Genomic DNA, 22,522 nt, shown 5'->3' with positions numbered 1-22,522 from the left:
CATCCCACGTAATTATGCTTTCACTCGGAGATCCTGGTCTGAAATAGATTTTTTTTTTTTTTAATATTCATCATCATTTTTGACATAATCTTGTCTATTTGGTGAGGAAGTAAATTTCCTGGTAATCCAGCAGGTGAAGAGGAGCTGAAGAACAAATGGAGCCTATACAGCAAATACTGAAAAATTACTTAATTTAGAGGATTTAATTTGGTTGTTTTATAATTAGGACTAATGTTGGTAAAAACAAACAAAATAAATCATTAAATTTAAGGAAAATAAATAGATATGATGGGACATCTTTGGCACTTAAGGTGCTGAGAGGGAGTAAGGTTCACTAAACAACAAATAAAAAAAAATTAAAAAAATCCATGTTAAGTTGACATGTTGACATATCCCTCCAACATACATCCAATAATCACGTAGCATATTTTGTGTTTTACTTCCAGTTCCCAGTATATGAAAAACCTCCTGTCGTAATCACTTATAAATAAATGAGGCTCTGGGTATTTTCACCATGAGTTACACAAAAACGTGGGTACCGCCCCTTTAAATCAACACTGTAACAAAAACAACACTAAAGAAACTCCAGACATGAAATCCTTTCCATTGTGTTTACTTTATTACCATATTTGCAGAGATAACTTAATCAAGGAAGCAAAAAATATACCAGACAATAAAGTACTAAAAATCTGAGATAAAAATAAGCCCCACCCACACCCCGCCCAACACATAACAACCCCCCTCCCCCTGCCTGCCACTCCCCCTCCTTCTCCTCCCACCACCAACGTCACCGCCGTCCGCCGCGGGTTTATGTGGCGTATCGCTTTGTCCACTGTTTGGCTGTTCGGTCGTGTTCCGCTCTGTTAGTCGTGTACTGGGTGGCGATGCTTCCCACCAGGGGATCAGCTGCACAAAAGAATCACTCAATCAATCAATCAATCAATAAATAAAGTACAATTTCAATAAAACTGAGTTAAAGAAGAAGAAAAACCTGTCGCACTTCATTTACCAGCAGAGGGCTTCAAAATAAGAGATTAATCTTTTATTCAGCCATGACTCAAATGAAGTGTGAAGTGAGACTGTGGCGACAAATGGAGAAAAAAAAACCCCAAAAAACTTGTTTGTTTGTGAGTTCCCACAGTAGCTAAAAAAAATTACAAAACTCTATTTAAATAAAGAAAAAAGAAAAAAGAAAAAAAAAAAAGGCGACTCTGTGGCTGCTTCCTCTGAAAATTACAGAGTGGATTTCTTACTGGAAATCTGAGTTTGTAAACCGCTCGCTCTCCTGTGCCAAACTCCACAGAGAAAATCATCACAGGAACACAGGAGGAGCTGCTGGTCTATAGCGGCCTCGTGTGGTCAGTTTGTGCCACTGAAGCAAATCCCATCAAAGCCTTTTTCTGGCTGAAATTGGTGACACAGGACCAGGGAACTCAGGTTTTAGCCACCTAGCAAAAGACTCACCTATCAAACATGTGTCTGCTTTAATCTAGGACTTCTTTAGATTATGTTTCACAGCCATTTCCTGCCTTTACGAAACCGTTTGTGTCAGGAAATTGGAAGTTTGTGAACCACTCGCTCTCCCACACCAAAGCCAATAGAGAAAATCAGCGTTTTTAGCTCACAGAGACACAGGAGGAGCTGCTGGTCTACTGCTGCCTCGTGTGGTCAGTTTGTGCCGCTGAAGCAAATCGCAACAAAAGCCTCTTTTTTTTAAACTCCTAAGACAAAATGCAGTTATTGACGGAGGCAGCGGTGATTGTCTCGGTGTAAAATCGCTGATTTCCTCCACGGACTTTGGTGTGGAGAGCGAGCGCTGCACAAAACACAAGAAACTCCCTTCTCCAATGTGAGTGTGACCAGTCGGCAGAATCCTTACCTGGGTTACAGTCTGTGAGCAGGGAGCAGATGGACAGCAGGACCTTGGAGATGGTGAGGGCGGGGCTCCAGTTGTCCTTCAGGATGTCCAGGCAGATCACGCCCTGACTGTTGATGTTGCAGTGATAGATCCTCGTACGAAACGTTACCTGCGGTGACACAGAGACCTTTCTTATTCTCCGATTATGCGCCGCACGCGTCCCTTTAAAGTGGCCTTATGAGCCACCTGAGATTGGCACATCGGCTTCTCTTTACCGTAATTCCTAAATGGTTGAATAAGTGCCAGATATGGAAAAGTGAAAGTTATCCTGGACAAAGAGGAAGCAGAAACACTCACTCACTCACCATTTTTTGTGCAATTCTACAGCCATGAAATCTAAGCAAATCCAGACAGGAAGTGATTAAGTTTCCTCTTTTGGTTTTATAAATAACCTGAATGTAAAACCAAAGACGTGTATTTAAATTGACTGTCAAAGAAACGTCACAGATCATCGTTAGAAGGCGTCACATTAACCGCGATGTGACTGAATGAAGCTGAAATCATCTCAGCTAATAAAAGGGATTCAAATGTAAATAATCTGAAGAATAACACTGTGTTTCACAATTAATTACTGAGGTCGAAACAATGAACCTGGACCAGGAACTTCCAATCATCTTCTTGTGTGGGAGACGAGCCCCCTCTGGTGGCTGAAGAGAGGAGCTGCAGCCTGGCCTGTAAACTATGATGTGTTTAAGTTGAAGCTTTTATTAAAAAAGGTGATCATTTACAGCAAATTAAACTAAAAAAACTGCGATAAATGATTTATATATGTGTATAAATGTAAATCCACAGCTGCTGTTGCTTTACAAAATCAAATAAATGGGTATTTTCTGTTTAAATTTAGTCTTCTGTGGTTTCAACTTCCCACTCACACATGAGCGCATTTAGAAAGGAGAAGAACAAATTTCCTTTATTCACCGTTTATCAGTTTCATCACATCCATGTTTCACTTCAGTGGAATTTCACCAGGCCGACGATAAAAACCTCACATTTACCGTGTTAGACGCTTCACTGAAGGACACAAATGATTTATTGTAAAAAAAAAAAACTGGTGAATTGGAAGAATCATCAACATGGAGACTATTTTTCATCTGACGGCACAGACGCATCGAGGCAGCGAGAGAGCAAATAAACACTAGCACTACACTTCACTCTTGTACAAACACAGGTAACTCAACACAAACTTTCTAAAGTTTCTAAACCGCTTGCTCTCCCACACCAAAGCCCATAGAGAAAATCAGTGTTTTCAGCTCATTGAGGACTACTGCTGCCTCGTGTGGTGAGTTTGTGCCACTGAGGTGAATCAGAATGAAAGACTTTGTGTCACAGATTAACTGGTCTGCAGCGTCTGATGGAGGCAGCAGCAAAGTAGCAGCTCCTGTGTCCCTCCATGAGCTCCAATTGCTGATTTTCTCAATGGGATGGGGTTTTCAGTGGGTTTCTCAAGCAAAGGTTCCTCTACAAACTCTCACTTAAATGACTTGCTAAAAACACACAGCCATAACGTCAGTACCTTGGGGGGTTTGAAGGGATAATCGGGGGTGAAGGCGATGTCCAGGAAGAAGACGCCTCCCTCGTACACGGAGCCCGGTGGTCCCAGGATGGTCGACCTCCACTCATAGATGTTGTCTCCTTTGGGGCCAGCACTGCAGACGGGCGGAGGCACAGACAGACTGTCAGCCAACTCCAAAACACCACAAACTTCACCACCATATTTTTCCCTTTGTCATTTTTAACAGATTCAAGCGTCTCTAAGTGCTGCCGTTCATACTCCAGGCCTGTATGTGGCGCTGTAATACTGCTGCTACAGAAATATACACCAAACACATGAACAGTGCAACTGTTACTGATGCGATGACGTCCTCAAATGTCTCGTTTTTAAACTTTTCATTTGTCACGTGGAGCAAAGAAACCAGACAATATTCACATGTAAGAATCTTTAAAAAGAACAAACACCAGATTCATCAGCCACAGCAAACCCTCGATACATATTTCCAACCATCTGCGTTTGTCGTGAAATGGATTTGCATTCTTAAATCACACGGTCCATCAATAACGCCAGAGAAAGAAGAAGAAACAACATTAACATTTAAGAGGAATCAGAAAACTCAAGAAAGCTTGTTCTAATAAAAAAAAAGTGGATTAATTTAACAACCGATGAATCGCTGCGGCCTTAAAACAGTGTCTATAGGTTTGGCAGAGATTTATTACACAGTATAACAGTTGATATTGATAATTATTGCAGTTAATATCAATCAATCATGAGTGAAAACTCATAATTCAGTCTTTTTCAACTAAATTTACGGCCAGAAATACAAACAAGACACATTTTTTTACACATTCAGAGCTATTACGCGCGTCATTTATCACAATGTGTTTGCACAGTTTCTCATAAAATTGCCTCATAAATTGTGATACATACGGTTATTGAAGTATTGCTTCACTGGGCCGTGTAAGAACATGTCCATGAGGGTGTTGTCCTTTTACTTTCTTGGGCGTTTAGAGTTTAAAATAAAAAGGCCTATGAATAACTCATCATCATCATCATCATCATCGCTTTTGTCATGTGTCATTTAAGGGAAATTCCACCAAACGCCTCCAAACAACTGACTGTCAACTCTGAAGAAATATGATCACAATCTCTCCTCCTGTTCCTGAAGTGCAGATTTTACTCACTTAAACACAATAAATACGTTATAAAATACACACCAGCTCAAGTCTATGACATCTTAAGCCTCTTTATCTCACCGTCCGTTTGTAAACACACCAAAGCCAATTTAGAAAATCAGCGATTTTACATCGCAGCAGGCAGGTGTTGTCGATCCACCACTCAGTAAATTTAGTTCAGTGTTTTTTGTGACTTCAGTGCCCACACGAGGCCAGAAGCTCCTGGACCAGAAGCTCCTGTGTCCCTGTGAGCTAAAAAATGCTGGTTTTCTCTATGGGATTTGGTGCAGGAGAGCACAAACTTCAATTCAAACAAACAAACTTCAATTTCCAGCCAAAAGTAGCCGACTAACGACGAGATAACGCGGCAAAGGTGTTCTGACGATATCGTAGACTGAAGCAGGTTTGCGCTGATTTTGCTGCAAATTAAACTTCAAAAAATCCAAACCATTTTCCAAAGGATGAGTTTGGGTGTGTGCCAAGTACATAACTTAATTCAGATGACGCCTGAGTTCAAAGCAAATCCCCAGTGCTGTGTCCATGTGTCATGATCTGTAATCTGCATTGATTTTTCCCCTCAAAGCAGCACAAGCCCCCCCCCCCCCCACCCCCCCACATGCAGAACATGTGGTCTTGAACCCCTTGGGGCCTCATGAGTACAAGATAGAACAGTATTGATCGTGAACTAAAGGGGGGTAAATAGATGTTGATCACGGTGAACACGGGTGTTTGGCGGAGCCTCAATCAATCAGCTCAGCTCAGTTCGGGCTTAATTTGACAATTTGAAGCGTGCAAACTTCATTTTGATATCTCAAGGAATTCATGTTTCAAATGCTCATTTTTACTTTTCCTTGAAGGGTTTGGTGAATAATCTGAACACAGACAGACAGCAATTGAGATTAAAGGCTTTAACAATGGAAAAAAGACAACGGGGATATTGTGCATTCCATTTGTAATAGTGAATTTTCCTGTATTGCTATTGTGATTGTGATTTTTACACCACAGAACTTAATGACTCTGTTGATCCACTGCTGCCTCGTGTTATTTTGTCACTCGTGTTTAAAATCCTTCATTCAAATTCACCTTTGTGACCCAGACTCAGCAGAACGCGGCAGCAGCAGCTCTCGTGTTTCCCCGTGAGCTAAAATCGCGTCTAATCTCAATGGAATTTGGTTTGTGGGAGAATTTGTGTTTTTATAAAAAGGTGAAAAAAAGGCTGTGTAACAGCAAGTTAACGCCGCATAAACATAATAAAAGATTCTATTAAGTGCACTGCTGTTAAGTGCTCGGGGTTATCACCCCTCAGAAAACCGAACAATCACTTTAAGCCGCCATGATTCATTGTTGTAATCCGGCGTTTTTTCCCAAGATATGATCGCTCCCGTCTCCTTCAAGTGAGTCAAACGAAAGTAAGGCTTCACTTAACCAAATGCAACCGCTGGAAAACACTACAATTCACTGTCTGTAGCTGAACTAAGAATCCTGGCTCTTCCTCCTCCTGACTCGCTCCATAACTTCTCTCCGCTTCGTCTGCGTTTGCCTCTCCAGGTTTGTTGCGGCTACTTTAATCCACGATGTAAGCTCCTTAATATGACCGAGCACATTATCATATTCTAATTAAAAATGACATTTCACTCCGCGAAGAACAGGTTTTTACCACAGGGATACATTTCACTCCTGCCTTGTGAAACCTCTGAAGTCACTGCTGAAACACAGTTCAGGAACTTTTAGTGCTGCGCGGTAAAGTGAAGTGTTTGTTCGTGCCAGGTGTTTCCCCACAGCCAACTAACAGCTTGATCTTATAAAAAAAGACCCAAGTTTCAAATAAAATAAAAGGCTGGTTGCCAGTGGGGCAAGACAACAAAACCAAATTTCTATTTCTGCCACCCAGAATCAGCGTGAGGGGGAAAGTCTGAGGGAAAGAGGCAACAGTGGAAAAGGTTTACAGCACGAGATCCAGATCCGACGCAACAACGTGTCCTGTGACGACAACAACCACAATGTCAGTCGTGTGGACGACTCTTTGCTTTTCAAAGCAGGAGAAGAAGAAAGCCGTCAAGGTGGAAGAGTGAGCATTTAGCAGACGCTTTTATCTAAAGTGACTTACAAGAGAGGGATAAGCTACAGAGAAGAAGTCTTGGAGAGGAACAGTGGACTGACAGAGGGTGAGAGTGCAGAAGGAGATGGTGCGAGGACAGAAGATGCTCTTGGAAGAGCTGGGTCTTCAGGAGCTTCTTGAAGATAGACCCTGCTCTGGTCACGCTCATTAGGTCACACAAAGAGTCTGGATCGTCTTGTGCGAGGTGTTGGCATCGCCGGACGACAGTCCTTTGATGAACAGAGTAGTTGTGGGGTGACAAGAGTTCTTTATGAGATTATTTAAGTAGGTGGAGCAGACCCATGAGTTCAATGAGAACTATTGGGTCCAACGCCAAGATAAAAGCAGTGACCATAGGGTCGCCTCGTGTCTCGACTGGCCGTGTCTACCGGTGCGATTTTGAATAAATGTCTAATTGCGATTATTTGTACTTAAATTGTGATATGGTTCGCGATAATTCCTGTCATTTTCATGTCAATAACATATTCAATAAAAATGATTGCTGTCTGATATTTGTGCAGCTCTGTGAGAGGAAACACACATGTTCTCCTCAGTCAGAGCAGAACCACACTTAAAAAAACAGAAATATAACAAACACAGAATTCTTTGTTTTCCTTTGAGCAGCAAACATCTAGATGCCGTCCTCTTCTGTAGATGTCTGTGGCCTGAGGTGGTTTGTTTGATCTGCCGAGCCCTGACTGCAGAGAAGGCCCTTTCTTCTTTTTGTTTGGGGGGTGGGGGGGGTCAAAGGTCAGACTCAGCTGCTGACAGAACTGTGCAGCACTGAGCAGTGAGAGCTTCAGTGATTTGCCTCAGGCTGCTGCAGGAGGGAGGAGGCAGCAGCAGCTCTGGTCTGGACCTTCCAGTTTTTAAGATAGTCATCATAATCTCAACATCATCACAGCACAGCTGCACAAAGGTCAGCCCCAGCTCGCACAGCGCCACTTCCTTGTGTTAAATACCAGGTAAACTCACAGGTGACGTGTGTAACACTTACACCAGTTTCTGACACGTTACATTATAACAAGATCCATCGTGAAAATAATGCTGGAAAATAATCTTGACGGGTGCCGGATGGGATTTTGGATTCACAGTGACATCAGTGAGAGGAGAAGAACACTGAGATTATTCCCTGAAAGTGAGAGTTGAAGTTGAGTGAAACTGACCTGCAGTTTGGTGGAGGGTCCAGTGTGATGTCAGCCAGCTCTTTCTGAATCCTGCACACAGAGAGGAAACAGAGTCAGTCACTGCAGGACCACACAGTTTCACCCCCAAGATAAAAAACATACACTCTAAAATAAAATATCTACTGTTTAGGATTTGTGTTACATAGTTTTAAAATACACTTTATTACCTTCCACTTCTGCTTTATTTCCTTATCTTTTTAATGTTAAATTAAGGATATTTACGTGTTGTTAGAAACAATGAAAAATGACTACAAATATGGTCAAATTCTGCTATAACACAAATATTTAGGCATAAAATTAAAGACGTACTATTAAGTGACAAATAATGAGCTGTTCTATACATCCACCAAGAAATTCTCTGCCAAATAATGAGCCGTTACATACATCTACCAACAGACTGACTGCCAAATAATGAGCTATTATGTACATCTATCAACAGACTGACTGCCAAATAATGAGCTGCTACGTACATCTACCAACAGACTGACTGAAATGGTGAGCTGTTATGAACCTCCACCTTATCAGGTGATCAGCTAAATATACGGACCTAAAAATAAAATTGGCATTAATTATCGGGTCATAGAAAAACCCACATCAGTTGCCCTCAATGTTGTAGTCCAGAAAATCACACATTAACACCAGATTCCAGACAATTATGTTGATGTTTTTTTCAAGAAAAAAAACATCAACATAATTACCAATTCATCATGATAAACTCACCTTTTGGCGCTGGTGGAAAGCAGCTTGGAGGTCTTGCTCATGCTGACTTTGCTTTCCCGTTTCTTCTTGCAAGTTGTGTCCCTCTGTCTGGTTTGGCTGGATGAAGGTGGTGATGAGGAAGAGCTGGTGCTGGCACGGGAATCCTCATCCGACATACCGGTTTGGATTAATGAAGAGCCGGAACCTGGGGCAGAGGAGAACATGGCAAAAATCAGCCGACTTCGCAACAGCATCGTCACAAGACATGCAGTGGTTTCTGAACGAAACACAGCCGAAGCTCATTGCCCAAACATGGATATGTATTTAGTGTTATTTTCGTTGAAGGAAAGGACATGCTGGCTAAATTACGTTGTTACGACAAAAACTTAGGGTTGCAAATGGGCGGAAAAATTCTGGTTAATTTCCAGAAACTCTACATGGGAAATATTTAATTGGAACAGTGGGATTTAATGAGAATGAACTGGAACAGTTTGGATATGATTTTCATGATGCATGAAAAATTATACTATTTTTAAAAAATGGCGGTAATATTTGCATCAAATCTGATTATTTTGGCCAAAAATTAGAATACGACATATTATTTACCAACTATATTCAAGTTCCCTAACCTGTCCATTTTATTCCCATGGAAAGTTTCCAAATAAACCCGACTAATCGATTAGGTCGATAAAATGTTGACAAGCGGAAATGACGATGTTCTCAAATATCTAGTTTTGTCCACAACCCTAAACGATTCAGTTTAATGACGTATTTTAAAAGCAAAGAAAATATTCACATTTAAGAAGCTCAAAATCAGAGATTCAATAGATCCAGACAAACCTTCACACACACACAGCATGTTTAAGCCGGAATTTATTGATTTGTAATCATACTCCAAATGCCTCAGCTTGTGTTAAAGGACCAGAGGTCATGATAGATTTATATTTTATTTGTTTAAACTCATGTGGGTCTTCCTTGAAACAGGGCCTTTCTGTTTTTTCTTGCACCATTTTCAGTTCAGTTTTAATTTCGTTGTACAGCTTGAGCTTGTACAATGTGTATATATATATACGTATATACATACATACACACTGTATGTGTATATATATAGAAAGCATTCAACTCAATTCAATGTTAGTGAACATCGATGTATGACAATTTAGTGCCAAAAAAATAGCTCCCGCTCGTGTTAAATGGTTAAATCATGATAATGGAAACACACATAAGCTGGGTTTTTATTAAAAGTATAGCAAATTAACTGAATTTTTCCAAATTTGCAAAAAATAAAATGAATTTCCATTTGCAGCTCTTAGGGGAAAATTGAGTTAGTTCACTAAGAAGAGCTGTAGGTGGCGCAAGACTACACGTCACAGTGTAAAACCCAGACGATGGAAACACTCCTACTTTTTTCTCTCTTAACGAACTAATGAAAATGAAATGAAAATACGATTGAATTTGGGGTTCATTTTAATTAGGCCGTGTGTACCACAATATAATTTCAAAAGCTACAAAATATAAACTTACACATTGTGTAAACACACTTTCAAACGTGTTTGTTTTCTTCCTGTTTTAAACCACAATTAAGTGGCTTTTACTGTACTGGGAACGAAAATCAAACAATTATCCAACAGTTACCGCAATAGTTGTAAATACTGACTCATTAAAAACTAATTATCATGATAACATTTTTGGTCATACAGCCCCAGTGGTTATTTTAAGTGAAAACACTACTTATACTGTACACTCTAGTGTGTAATTTACACTCTCTGATGAAGGGGGCGCTAACATAGCCGTGATAAAATTAGCTAGCATTTCTGAAAGAAAAGACCTAGCTAAGAGCATAGTTTGTCATCCTCTGTCCATAAAAGTAATTTAAAACAAATGGTTTCTACCACTTTCATTCAAGAGCAAAAATCTATCTTTAATCAGCTGATATTTGAGTGATAATTATAACTATTTATTTGACAAAGAATTAGCATGACAACACTGGATCATATTGCCCAGCAGATATTTTCATAGAAACCAATATTTTATTATTATGTAAATTAGTTCACTAAAGGTGCCTACTTCTATGCTAGCTAGCATGTAGTTCCCCGTCTCTGATGGATGAGGGCGCTAACGAGCTGCTTTTCCGTGATGGTAAACGAAACGCCATTCACGGTCAAGCTAGTTAAGATGACAGTTAACCATTTTGTGTATAAAATAGAGGCCGACATATTAAGTTAGACACGGTTTCGTAGTTGTTTTTATTCCTCTGTCCATAAAAGTTGTTTATTCAAGACCAAAAAAAGTATCTTTAATCAGCTGATATTTGAGCAATGATTAGCGGTACATATTTGACAAAAAATTAGCATGACAACACTGGATCATATTGCCCAGCAGTTATTTTCATAGAAACCAATATTTTATTATTATGTAAATTAGTTCACTAAAGGTGCCTACTTCTATGCTAGCTAGCATGTAGTTCCCCGTCTCTGATGGATGAGGGCGCTAACGAGCTGCTTTTCCGTGATGGTAAACGAAACGCCATTCACGGTCAAGCTAGTTAAGATGACAGTTAACCATTTTGTGTATAAAATAGAGGCCGACATATTAAGTTAGACACGGTTTCGTAGTTGTTTTTATTCCTCTGTCCATAAAAGTTGTTTATTCAAGACCAAAAAAAGTATCTTTAATCAGCTGATATTTGAGCAATGATTAGCGGTACATATTTGACAAAAAATTAGCATGACAACACTGGATCATATTGCCCAGCAGTTATTTTCATAGAAACCAATATTTTATTATTATGTAAATTAGTTCACTAAAGGTGCCTACTTCTATGCTAGCTAGCATGTAGTTCCCCGTCTCTGATGGATGAGGGCGCTAACGAGCTGCTTTTCCGTGGTGGTAAACGAAACGCCATTCACGGTCAAGCTAGTTAAGATGACAGTTAACCATTTTATGTATAAAATAGAGGCCGAAATATTAAGTTAGACACTGTTTCGTCGTTGTTTTTATTCCTCTGTCCATAAAAGTTGTTTATTCAAGACCAAAAAAAGTATCTTTAATCAGCGATGATTAGCGGTACATATTTGACAAAGAATTAGCATGACAACAATTTTGATCATATTGCCTGGCAGTTATTTTCATCGAAACAAGGTTATTATTATTTAAATGGCTTCACTTAGGTGCCTACTTCTACGCTAGCTAGCATGTAGTTTCCCGTATCTGACGGAGGAGGGCGCTAACAAAGCTGCTTTTCCGTGACGGTAAACGTGAACGCCGTTAGCAGACGAGCTAGCTAGGATACACAATTTCACGTCTAAAACAAGGTCTGACGCGTGTTTTTGAACGTGGTGTGAATAAATGTCGGAGGTTCGTTACAGTTAGCTTCATCATGGCGGTGAAAACCTCCCCACACACAAAGCTGGTGCTGCCTGTTCACCCTCACCACCGCCTCCCTCCTCCCGCTTCACCCCCCGACACTGAGGCCCAACCACTTCACTGATGACACCAGTTACATTTAAACCTCCGGTGTTTTCTCACCCTGCCTAATAAACTACAAACTGAACGTAAACGGGGGACTAAACACGGCAAATAAGCGTTTCTCAAAAAACGCCGTCAAACATGGTCCAGGAAACACTCCGCTGCTGCTGCTGCTGCTGCTGCTCCAGCTCCGCACACGCTCCTGTTTGTTTTCTCGTCTTTTCTGCGCCTTGAGAAGCGACAAACCGAGCGTCCACCACCGCGGAAAACACACACGGGCTCCGAACCGAGCCGTTACCGACACTGCGCCGCGAATCATCGGCCCAAACGCGCACATTTGGGCTCGCATTCGAAAACTTACCCCCGTCTATTGTGTCTGGACCTCCGCCACAGTCTCGGCTGCCTGCTGCTGCTGCCTGTCGCCCTCTGCGGAACGGAAGTATCCTCCCGCGGCTGCAGTAAGCTCAACGGCACCGGTTCTCCGCTGGAAACTAGAGCTCAGCGATATGAGCGGCGTTTACGTCCAAAAGCGATTTTTTTATGGAGCGTAAATCGCGATAAAAATGTGATTGAACCCCTTCTTAAATTTATGCATTCATTTATTTGTGTCAACAAACATGCGTGCAAACACATGTACATGAATTAAAGTGTATCAATTAAAGGTCTAATGTGTCATTTTAAAGGGATAATTCATCTTTTTTTTAAATGTCCTAAAATTAAATGACTATTTTGATTAGACATATGGATGTTGTATGAAAAGTGTGTATTTTATAAGCAGAATTGGTTAATTTACCTTCATTTTCAGCAGATTAACGTGGGGTACGACAAACAATCGACACTGGACGAAATACAAAATACTCACTTTATTAATGTTACACCTGCTTAAACCAATGATTTCTAAACAGTTTGTCTACTACTATTCATTTTTCCCAAGTGATTTTAAAAAACGTACTCTCCTGCACCAAACTCCATATAAAAATTGTGTGTTTTTAATCATGGTGACATCAAAACAAAAGGATTTCAAACTCCAAAGTCTAAAAAAAAATCTCATACAAACTCACTGTTGAAGACATCAGTGGATCAACAACTGCTTTGTGCCTTCATGGAAAATTGCTGATTTTCCCAATGGAGTTTGGTGCAGAAGAGTCAGAGGTTTACAAACTGCAGTCGAGCAGCCTGCACAGTCAGGCCTCGACGATGAGTCATCACGCCAGAGACAAAACAACCTGAAATATCACTTTATTTTAATTCCAACTACTTCAGCTATGACTAAGTTGCTGCATCAGTGGCCGTCAGTTGAAACTGAAAACCCACACAAACTGACCACATGCCTGTGGTAAGACATGAGAACTACTCATGACTAACACGGTGTTATTGTAATGTCACCACAGAGCTAAATATAAATGTTGATTGTAGCAGCTTACGTTCACGTTGTCACACACACACACACACACACACACACACACACGGGCAGTGTGTTGGTATTAAAGGGCATCGCTCGCTCTGTGCGTCCATCACGGGGCAAACAATAATTTCAAAACTCCCGGCCAATCTGGACGGCGTCTAATAAATGACACATGAAGAGACCTGTTAAGTGGAAATAAAGGCCTTGCGGCAGTTAAATGGGGCATGAAGAACATCATGCGCTGTGACCTGCTGCTGCTGGACGCATGAGTTGGAAAGGTTTAATAGTGTAATCTCATAAGACTGTGAGCGCCGCTGTGCCAATGTTTTCACAGTAACACGTGCTCAGTACAAAAAACCAACACTTTTAATCTCATTGACTTTCTTCTATTTTAAAGATTTAAAGAACTTTTTCAGGCACAGGTTTTTCATGTAGTCCAACCCATATGAATGAATATGGAAAATATTCCATATCCAGACTTCTGTGCTATTTTTATGCTAAGGTATCGAGCTGTTCTGGTTCAGATGGTTTGACGATAGCAGGAGAATCCAGAGATCTGATTGACCTGAGACCAGTTCTGGAGACGTCTACATACTCTGTTTGAAAAGGTCCAATTCCTCTCTTACATACAGTACAGGTCCCTCTGGGCCATCGCAGGAAAATATCTGGATTTTTAGTGTGGATTTGAAAGTGTAATATGGTTAACAGAGTTATTATTTCCAAAAACTTAAATTGGTGCAGGAAAAGTCCAGAAATCTGACTGATCCAGGAGCTGAAATGAGAAGTTTCCAGTACAACACAGAGCCATTTTGTGGTTTTTACACTTAAATATAATAAAGGGTTCATTGAAAAACATCAGGACAATGTTTTACTGATCAGAGAGCTGGCAGCAGAAGTTCTGGAAGGTTCCAGTACATCTTTGCATTTTTACACACAGTACAGTTTTAAATGTCAGCTAAATGTCCTGAAAGTATTTAATGATTCTCGTCCATTTCTAAGGGACTCCCTCCCTCACATTAACTGCATTCACTTGTGCAGTGCTGGTGTTCTGGAGCTTCACCGACACTGATTCAAACCTACGACGCCGTTATTCACCGTGGCATTTAATTACTGTGTCTATATCCCACTAATCTCCTGCACAAAGGCCAGACACCTTATGAGTGGACGGCTTGATCTACGGCAGGTTTAACATCCAGCTGCAGAAGTTCATTTACCGTATAATCTCCACCAGGTTTACCGTACACTTACTGTCTCAGCGTCCATCACCGCAGCCATGTTTGGAAAAGCTTCCCACGAGGTGTCTCATTATTTATGCACCAACACTGGCCGATCAGAGGGAGGGAAACAGGTGGGGGGTTCGGGAGATCATCAGTACCTCACATGTCTCCTAGAAAAACCTGGAACTATTCCATTAAAAAGGCTTGTTTATAATGCTAATCAAAACTTGTCATTTTATGTGTATTTTCTTGATAAAAAAAACAACCTTTACTAAACGTTTTTACCATCTAAATCTACTATCGGGGGTCGGGACCCACATATAGACTGTGGGAGTTTTTTTTGGGTCCCCAAACAAATGTGCAGCGTTCGCCACAAGAAAGGTCAGAATTCTGAGAAAAAAAAGTCAGAATTCTGTCAATGTCTTTTAAAGTCAAAATTCTGACTTTAATCTCACAATTCCGAATTTTTGAAGTTTGTTTTGAGGAAAAAAAGTCTGAATTGTGAGATCAAACTCAGAATTTTGACTTTAAAAGTGAAAACTAGAAGTAAAAAAACATCTGTTATGTTGCCATAGTTTAGGGAGCGCTTGGTTTGTTTTGCTTTCTGTTGCCGGAGCTCATATTTTCAGCTCCCGCTGAGAATCAGGATGATTTTTTTAGCAGTAAAATCCAATTCTTAAAACATTTCTCTGTCCGACGCCGTTTGCGTTGCCTGCTCGCGTAGCAACAGACACAGAGAAACACTGATAAGCCCTTAAGACGTTTGTTTATTTAAAGTTACGTGCTACAGCTTTAACGCTCACCTTTCTAATCTCCACGCTGTAAATTTCACACGCTTCTGTCACGTAAACAATTTCTCTGTCCATCAAATGTGATTTTATTGAGCTCCGTTCACGGGTTCTTTTTGTGGTGAGCAGCAGACGAACAGATTAAAACATCAAACTTCAGTGTCAGAGGTAATAAAGATACACGAGAGAGCAGCGAGGTGGGTCATAATCCCACAGATACACTGTCTGATAAGAGGAAGTGTAAACATGTTTCCCGCTGTAAACTTTTATGACCACATTCACGTGAGACATGGAGTCAGTGGAGAGGTGAGAAATAATCCAGAAAACATTCAAAAAAACAACAAGAAACAAGCGTTTTTTTGAACTCACGAGCCAACCACAGTGTGTTTTATTGGGTGCTTCAGTAATACAAGTGCACAACAAACCACTCTGCATTGGCAGAGGTGGCGCTATAGCCAGTAAATAAACACGTCCTGCCTCTCACAGGCAGACCCTATACATCTGTGGTCTGCCTCAAAAGCCTTTGAAAAAATACATACAGTACAAAGAAAATCAGAGGAAGTTTAAAAAGCATGAAGGAGCCATCGATGCAAAAAAAACAACAAAAACAACAAAAACAACCTTCCTGTTCCATGCAGATCACATCAGCAATGACAAACACAGAGAAAAGAAAGAAAAACAAAGTCAAAGCATTTACTGTATATTCTGCACGTTTGTTCCAGGAGCCTCGAAGAAAACCAGAATACTTTATTTACTGTGGAGCTGAAGAAACAACGCGCGTGCGCGCAAGAGGAGGAGGAGTCAGAATTCTGACTCTAATCTCAGAATACAGACCCTTTTATCAGAACTCTGAGATTAGAGTCAGGCTTTAGCCAAAAACCTAACATTTAGTTTTCAGAAATTTGAGAAAATTTCAGAAATTTGAGAACATTTCAGAAATTTGAGAAAATTTCAGAATACAGATTTATTAATCAGAATTCTGAAATTAGAGCCAGGATTAGAACCTGAATTTCAAATTTATTTTTTGTCTCTGAATTCTGCGATTAGAGTCAGAATTTTAAGAAAAGTCAAAATTCTGACTTTAATCTAAATTTTATTTTTCAGAATTTTGATAAAATGTCTTAGAAAAAAAATCTTTTGAGATTAGACTCAGAATTCAGAAACTCTGAATTATGAGTCGTCTGACTCTAATTTGAGCCACAATTCTAAGAAAAAAACTTGAATTTTGAGAACATTTCTATGAAAAAAACCCTCAGAATTCTGTGAAAAAAACTTATCTCAAATGAGAAATTTAAGAAAAAAGTCAAAAATTCGAGAAAAAAATATCTGAATCTGAGATTAGATCCGGAATTCTAAGAAAAAAACTTTAATTTCAAATACATTTTTTAGAATTTTGTTTTTCTGTGAGAAAAAATAAAAATTCAGAGCTTTTATATCAGAATTTTAACAGAATTCTAAATTTCTTCTCAGAATTCTGATTTATTTGTTCACGTGTGACACTAATCCTAATCCTCTTCCGTACGCATGATAATTATACAATTATGTTGATTTTTTTTATTTTACTTCCAACATTCACATATTGGAAAATAAAAATCCCTCAAATCTTTGTATAAAAAAGAAGTTTTCAAGTCAACAAGGAACAAGAGGACTTTTGTCTTTTGTTGTCGTTTGATTTTCTTTCTTTTGTTTTTTTTACACAGAAAAGGTAGATAAAATGTTTGAGGGGAGGAGGAGGAGGAGGAAGAGGAGGAGGAGGTGATACTGTTGCACTGAGTGAGTGTGCTTTGACAGACTAAAGGGGTGAGAGAGAGGTAGAGAGAGGTACAGCGAAGGGAGAGAGGGAGGGAGGGAGGGACATGAAGAGGGGCGGGGCTAACAGCGGCGAGTCTATGTGGCGTATCTCTTTGTCCACTGTTTGGCTATTCTGTCATGCTCTGTTCTGTTGGTCAGGTACTGTGTGGCGATGCTTCCCACCAGAGGGTCGGCTGCAGAGAGAGAGAGCAAGAGAGGGGGAGGGAGAGAGAGAGAGAGAGAGAGAGAGAGAGAGAGAGAGAGAGAGAGAGAGAGAGAGAGAGCATGTATATAAGACAACGATGATTTCAAACCAAAAACATTTCATTTTCAGTGATGAAAACACTGATTTGTTGTTTTTCCAATATCGCATTTTCACCAGAGTTTTTATGCTCGTTAACACAAGTGTATTTTCGACTTCCTGTCTCCATAAATGATACCCTCACCTGCATATTAAACATTTGTGAATCCATATTAAAGCAGTTTTGTTTAAGTACTGACGTTAGAATCAAGGTTCCTCGCCTTTTTCCTCAGATTTCAGTGCGTCTGATCCGCTGCATGTTCCTCGTGTTTGCCCTCGGGAGCAGACGTGACTCTGGCTTTTATTAGCGTGACCTTCAGTAGACTTGATTACACGCTGTCAAATTCAGCTGAATCAATGGCCAGTTTATCGTATCAGAGACAAAGGGTTCCCCCCCCCCCCCCCCAGGAGAGAGAGACGGAGGTGAAGCAGCGTGGAGAACGACGGCAGGTTAATACTCCGTACCTCCACTATGCTCACGTGTATCATATTGAACATAAAGTCGCTCGGCACAAAATGGCCATTTAGCAGTTTTAAAAGGCGGATCAGTGATCCACTGAGGACTGAACTCACTGTCCTCGTGATGGAGGGCGGTGCTTTAAAGTCATCGTTCATATTGTTTTCTATGAGGTTTCCAGATTGTGCTAAACGCTCCATCCATGCCAAGAAACAAGCTTTAGAAACTCACTGAAAACACAACATAAATCACACCTGAACCACTTAAACCAGTGTTGATTTTTTTCTTTAGAGTCTTTTGTTCAAACTCTATCCTGGGAATTATGTTTTTCCCATTATCTCACCTTAAAACAGTCTTTTTCAACTGGAAACTGAAGTTTTAAAAAAAAACGACTCGCACACGTGAGATACTAAGTCGCATGCACAAGATACTAAGTCACACACGTGAGATACTAAGTCACACACGTGAGATACTAAGTCGCATGCACAAGATACTAAGTCACACACGTGAGATACTAAGTCACACACGTGAGATACTAAGTCACACACGTGAGATACTAAGTCGCATGCACAAGATAATAAGTCACACACGTGAGATACTAAGTCACACACGTGAGATACTAAGTCGCATGCACAAGATAATAAGTCACACACGTGAGATACTAAGTCACACACGTGAGATACTAAGTCACACACGTGAGATACTAAGTCGCATGCACAAGATAATAAGTCACACACGTGAGATACTAAGTCACACACGTGAGATACTAAGTCACACACGTGAGATACTAAGTCGCACGCGGCCCTATAATGGAAACCGTCATTTAAGCTAGCGTAACTCTACAAATAAATATTATATCACAACTTGTGACAATAAAATTGTTAAGATTATTTTTATTGATCTGCTGGTTGACCTAATATTTTACCGGCAGTGTTCACTTGTTGTCATAGCAACTGTAAACATCCTGTGTTAGCGGAAACAGGCAACATGTATATCTGGCTACTAAATCTGACGTAACACCCTTTGGAAATACGATTTCCGGGTCCAAACGCTTCGTTGAATCAAAACAGACGATCTTTCTTTCTTCAGTGAGACCATCTGTTAAATGACAGATACGTTGTTTTTTAATGTTCAAACAACAGGGAACTACGGAGCCCTGGAGGTTGGGGTACTAAGTCGCAGTTATAAAGTTGCGAGTTCAAAAGCACATGTGCCGTTTAAAAAACACTTCCGTCCATGTCACCTCCAGGGCTTCATGTACGGGCCCTCAAACTGGTGCATATTTTATTTTTACTCAAAGTCATCCGACCACACTTCAAAAAACACCACAGTTTGATTATTTCTTTCTGAAGCAAAGAGATTAAAATGACAAGTTAGTATTAGTTTCTCCTTCAGCGCTCACTGTAGGTCACGCACTCGTCTCGGCAGAGGAATCGTGGTTTTATTATTTATAACTTTGAGCCGTCGACTGTCGACGTTACACAGCCTTGGGACAAAAAATGGGAGTTTAAACCAGCCGTGGCTTAATTTAATCTTTTCAAAGTGCGGAAACCTAATTTTGACGGTGTGTCGACATTTGGGCCTTGAGAACCACACACAAGCAAATCTCTTCATATAAATGAATAAATCCTCACAACAGAAGAAATAAAAGTGCTGTGTGTTGGGATGACGATCTCACCTGGGTTACAGTCTGTGAGCAGGGAGCAGATGGACAGCAGGACCTTGGAGATGGTGAGGGCGGGGCTCCAGTTGTCCTTCAGGATGTCCAGACAGATCACGCCCTGACTGTTGATGTTGCAGTGATAGATCCTCGTACGGAACGTTACCTGAAACACATTACATATTGAATATCAGCGATTCTCCTGACTCTAGAAAGTAAGACACATGTGACGCTTTTCCACTCTACAGATCCAGCACCGCTTGAAGGGACACGGTCTGGTATGGTTTTCCATTACTCACTACCTCCTCAACACAGGCGACATGAAACTTGCTGCGACTTTGTTTTTACGTCTCGCCATCGTCATGAAAAAAAAAGGGGTGTCAACGAAATAATTTCGTCATCGTCGACGAAAACAACACTGCTTGAAACTTTTTTTCCCCCCAATTTTTCCCCACAAACTTTCAAGGCTTTCAAGGACCCGTGGGAGCCCCTGTGAATGGGGGCAAGAGAACACACAGTGTGTGCAGTGTCAACGGTGAATTTGGATAAGAAATTCAACGGTTCTGTTTTAAGAAAACGAGAGAGAACAAGACATGAGCGGATCGACGAGGTCGAGAACCACTGGTTTAAATATCTATGGTTTAATATCAGCAACACAACAGTCAACAACAGATTATTTTTGGAATTATCACTTCTAAAAAGTCATTAAGTTACTGTGACTACTCATTATGTGCTACAAATAAATATAATATGTATTTTTTTTTTATCAATGATTGCATTCATAAAAACTAATCTTCCTACTACAATTATGACCTCAGGGAGTTTAGAATATTGAAATATTTAGACAAATAAATACCCCATCAAATATTCAAATGAAGATGAATATTATAAATGTATAAACGATGGGTCGACAGTTATTTAACTTTTCTTATGTAAACTGACACAAAAACAGCTCCAGACAGAAGAGCATTAACACACCAACAGACGGTGATTTGTTTTGTCAATTAAAGCAACATTATGCAAATATTTTATCTTTCTTTCATGGTGCAGTAATTCATAATTATTAGACTGAGGTCTGTTTTTTTTTCATTCCCACTCTGTGCCTCAAACACCTGCTGCCGGGTGTCAAAAAAAAAAAAGTCAAAATAAAGTGAAAAGTGATTTCCATCTATTAAAGAAAAAAAAAAAAAGACATAAAAATGGAACTGAGAATCAAAATGGCTGCCGAAAAAATCAGAGCTACAAAAATAAGTAGCCGCAGATTAAAGGGATAGTTCCATTTTTCCACAGGGGGTTCACAGTGTGTCGAGCATATGCTGCATTTCCATCATGGTGCGGTTCGGTGTGTAATAGTAAAGACCTGGTTTTCTTTAGTTTCTTTACGTGGTAGGCGGGGCGTGGGCTGTGACGTCGCATCAGGGCGACGACACACGAACGGCGGCCGTTTGTCTCAACAAGACGTCAAACTCTGTGCGAGAATATTCTGCGGCTACTCTGGTACCCCAGAAAAATGGAACGGTAAGGGCCGGTTATTTTGGTACTGTTCCTGTTAATTAAAATGTAATTGTATGCATGTTCTTTGAAACATACTGTAGTGTATTGTAATACCAGGAGTGCAGTACTCACTGTGGTCGCTAGGCGGCACTGTAGCCTTGCTGTTGTGTTACTGTGTTTGTATTGAGACGGTATAATATTTAAAAAGAGTGTTGTGTATTTTACACACACTTAAATGTGAACTAAAAAGTTCAAATTTACTTAGGGGGGACCCTAAAAAAGTGACTCACGACCCATCTGTGGGTCCCAACCCAGTCTTTGAGAACCACTGCTTTTGCCACCTTGTGGGAATAGATGCGCTACAAATTAATTTTAGATTTTTAAATTATAAGTAGATTTTGGCACTTTAAATAGATTTTGGAATTTTAAATAGATTTTGGGATTATAATTGATTTTGGAATTATAAGTAGATTTTGGGACTATAAATAGATTTTGGGATTATAAATAGATTTTAGGATTATAAATAGATTTTGGGATTATAAATAGGATTTTTAACTGCTCTACATTTCAGCTTTGTTCACTTTGGAATATAATTCTAAAATCTTATTACCCACTCACTAACAGGTGCTAATCCGGACCTGTCCTCCTCTTAAACCAGACTCATTGGCCCTGAGGTCATTTGAGTTTTTCTTTACATGGTGTTTAACGACAGTTTCATGAGGTCGACTTCACTAAACATATTATCCAGGTCATCTATCGCCACGTCAACCACAGCGGCTTCCTCTTCGTTTGGTAATTTGATGACCAGATTAACATAGTATTCACCGCACAGCTCCCATAATAACGGACAACATTTGACTGAGTGTAACGGTCAGAACCAGCGCGGGAGTCAATTACATTTGTACGAACACAGAAAAAGGAGGAGACAAAGGAGACAGTGGTGATATAAACGAGCCCTCAGATAAGAAAGAGCACGTTAACAATAGATGATGTTAAAAAAAAAAGACAATGGACAGGATAAAGTGTGTCTCGGGATGAGTTGAGGCGATGAGCTGTAAAACCCCCCCCCCCCCCCCACATTAACACTGATGTATCAGCGTCAGTGTGAGGACAATGGGGGCGCTTGATTGCTCCATTGAGGGACGTTTAACACCATTTGACCCAAATATGCCTCTAAAAAGGTGGGTATTTTATTAGACTGTGAATTACACCACCTGGGTTTTTACTGGATGTGATTATTTGATGGATTTCAAAGAGCATTTAATTCTTTTTTTATACGATTCAGACATTCACACACGTGCAAAAGCAGTTGTTATGAGGCGTCTATGAAGTCCATGAAGAAAATCAGCGTTTTTAGCAGCTCCTGCTCTGT

General features: G+C 40.2%; 2 protein-coding genes across 3 annotated transcripts in view; both read right to left on the bottom strand.

Annotated features, from left to right (window-relative positions):
* Positions 1-748: 748 nt before the first annotated feature.
* LOC131471829 (ubiquitin-conjugating enzyme E2 E1) lies at positions 749-12,553 on the bottom strand. Its single transcript, XM_058648602.1, has 6 exons — positions 12,399-12,553; positions 8,591-8,774; positions 7,850-7,900; positions 3,432-3,564; positions 1,880-2,027; positions 749-906 (listed from the first exon to the last, which is right to left on the bottom strand). The coding sequence occupies exons 2-6, from the start codon at positions 8,743-8,745 to the stop codon at positions 809-811; spliced, it is 585 nt and encodes a 194-aa protein (XP_058504585.1). The 5' UTR covers positions 8,746-8,774; positions 12,399-12,553; the 3' UTR covers positions 749-808.
* A 3,259-nt stretch (positions 12,554-15,812) lies between these two features.
* The window catches only part of LOC131471763 (ubiquitin-conjugating enzyme E2 E2), a 41,611-nt gene continuing 34,901 nt past the window's right edge, over positions 15,813-22,522 (bottom strand). For both annotated transcript variants that reach the window (XM_058648494.1, XM_058648496.1), the window contains exons 5-6: positions 19,675-19,822; positions 15,813-17,432 (exon numbers count right to left, since the gene is read on the bottom strand). In XM_058648494.1, coding sequence (XP_058504477.1) covers positions 17,335-17,432; positions 19,675-19,822 — 246 coding nt within the window. In that variant the 3' untranslated portion in view covers positions 15,813-17,334. The remainder of the gene's footprint in view (positions 17,433-19,674; positions 19,823-22,522) is intronic.

The sequence above is a fragment of the Solea solea genome, chromosome 13 (genome assembly GCF_958295425.1).
Source record: "Solea solea chromosome 13, fSolSol10.1, whole genome shotgun sequence".
Lineage (NCBI taxonomy): Eukaryota > Metazoa > Chordata > Actinopteri > Pleuronectiformes > Soleidae > Solea > Solea solea.
Note: the sequence above shows the minus strand (reverse complement) of the source record. Positions and strands in the feature narration are given on the sequence as shown.

Excerpts from the sequence above, each read along its gene's own strand:
- LOC131471829 (XM_058648602.1), bottom strand. The coding sequence starts at position 8,745 with ATGTCGGATGAGGATTCCCGTGCCAGCACCAGCTCTTCCTCATCACCA. Across the intron at positions 2,028-3,431 it reads ATCCCTTCAAACCCCCCAAG|GTAACGTTTCGTACGAGGAT; the intron begins GTACTGACGTTA and ends GTGTCACCGCAG. Across the intron at positions 907-1,879 it reads GCTCACAGACTGTAACCCAG|CTGATCCCCTGGTGGGAAGC; the intron begins GTAAGGATTCTG and ends TCTTTTGTGCAG.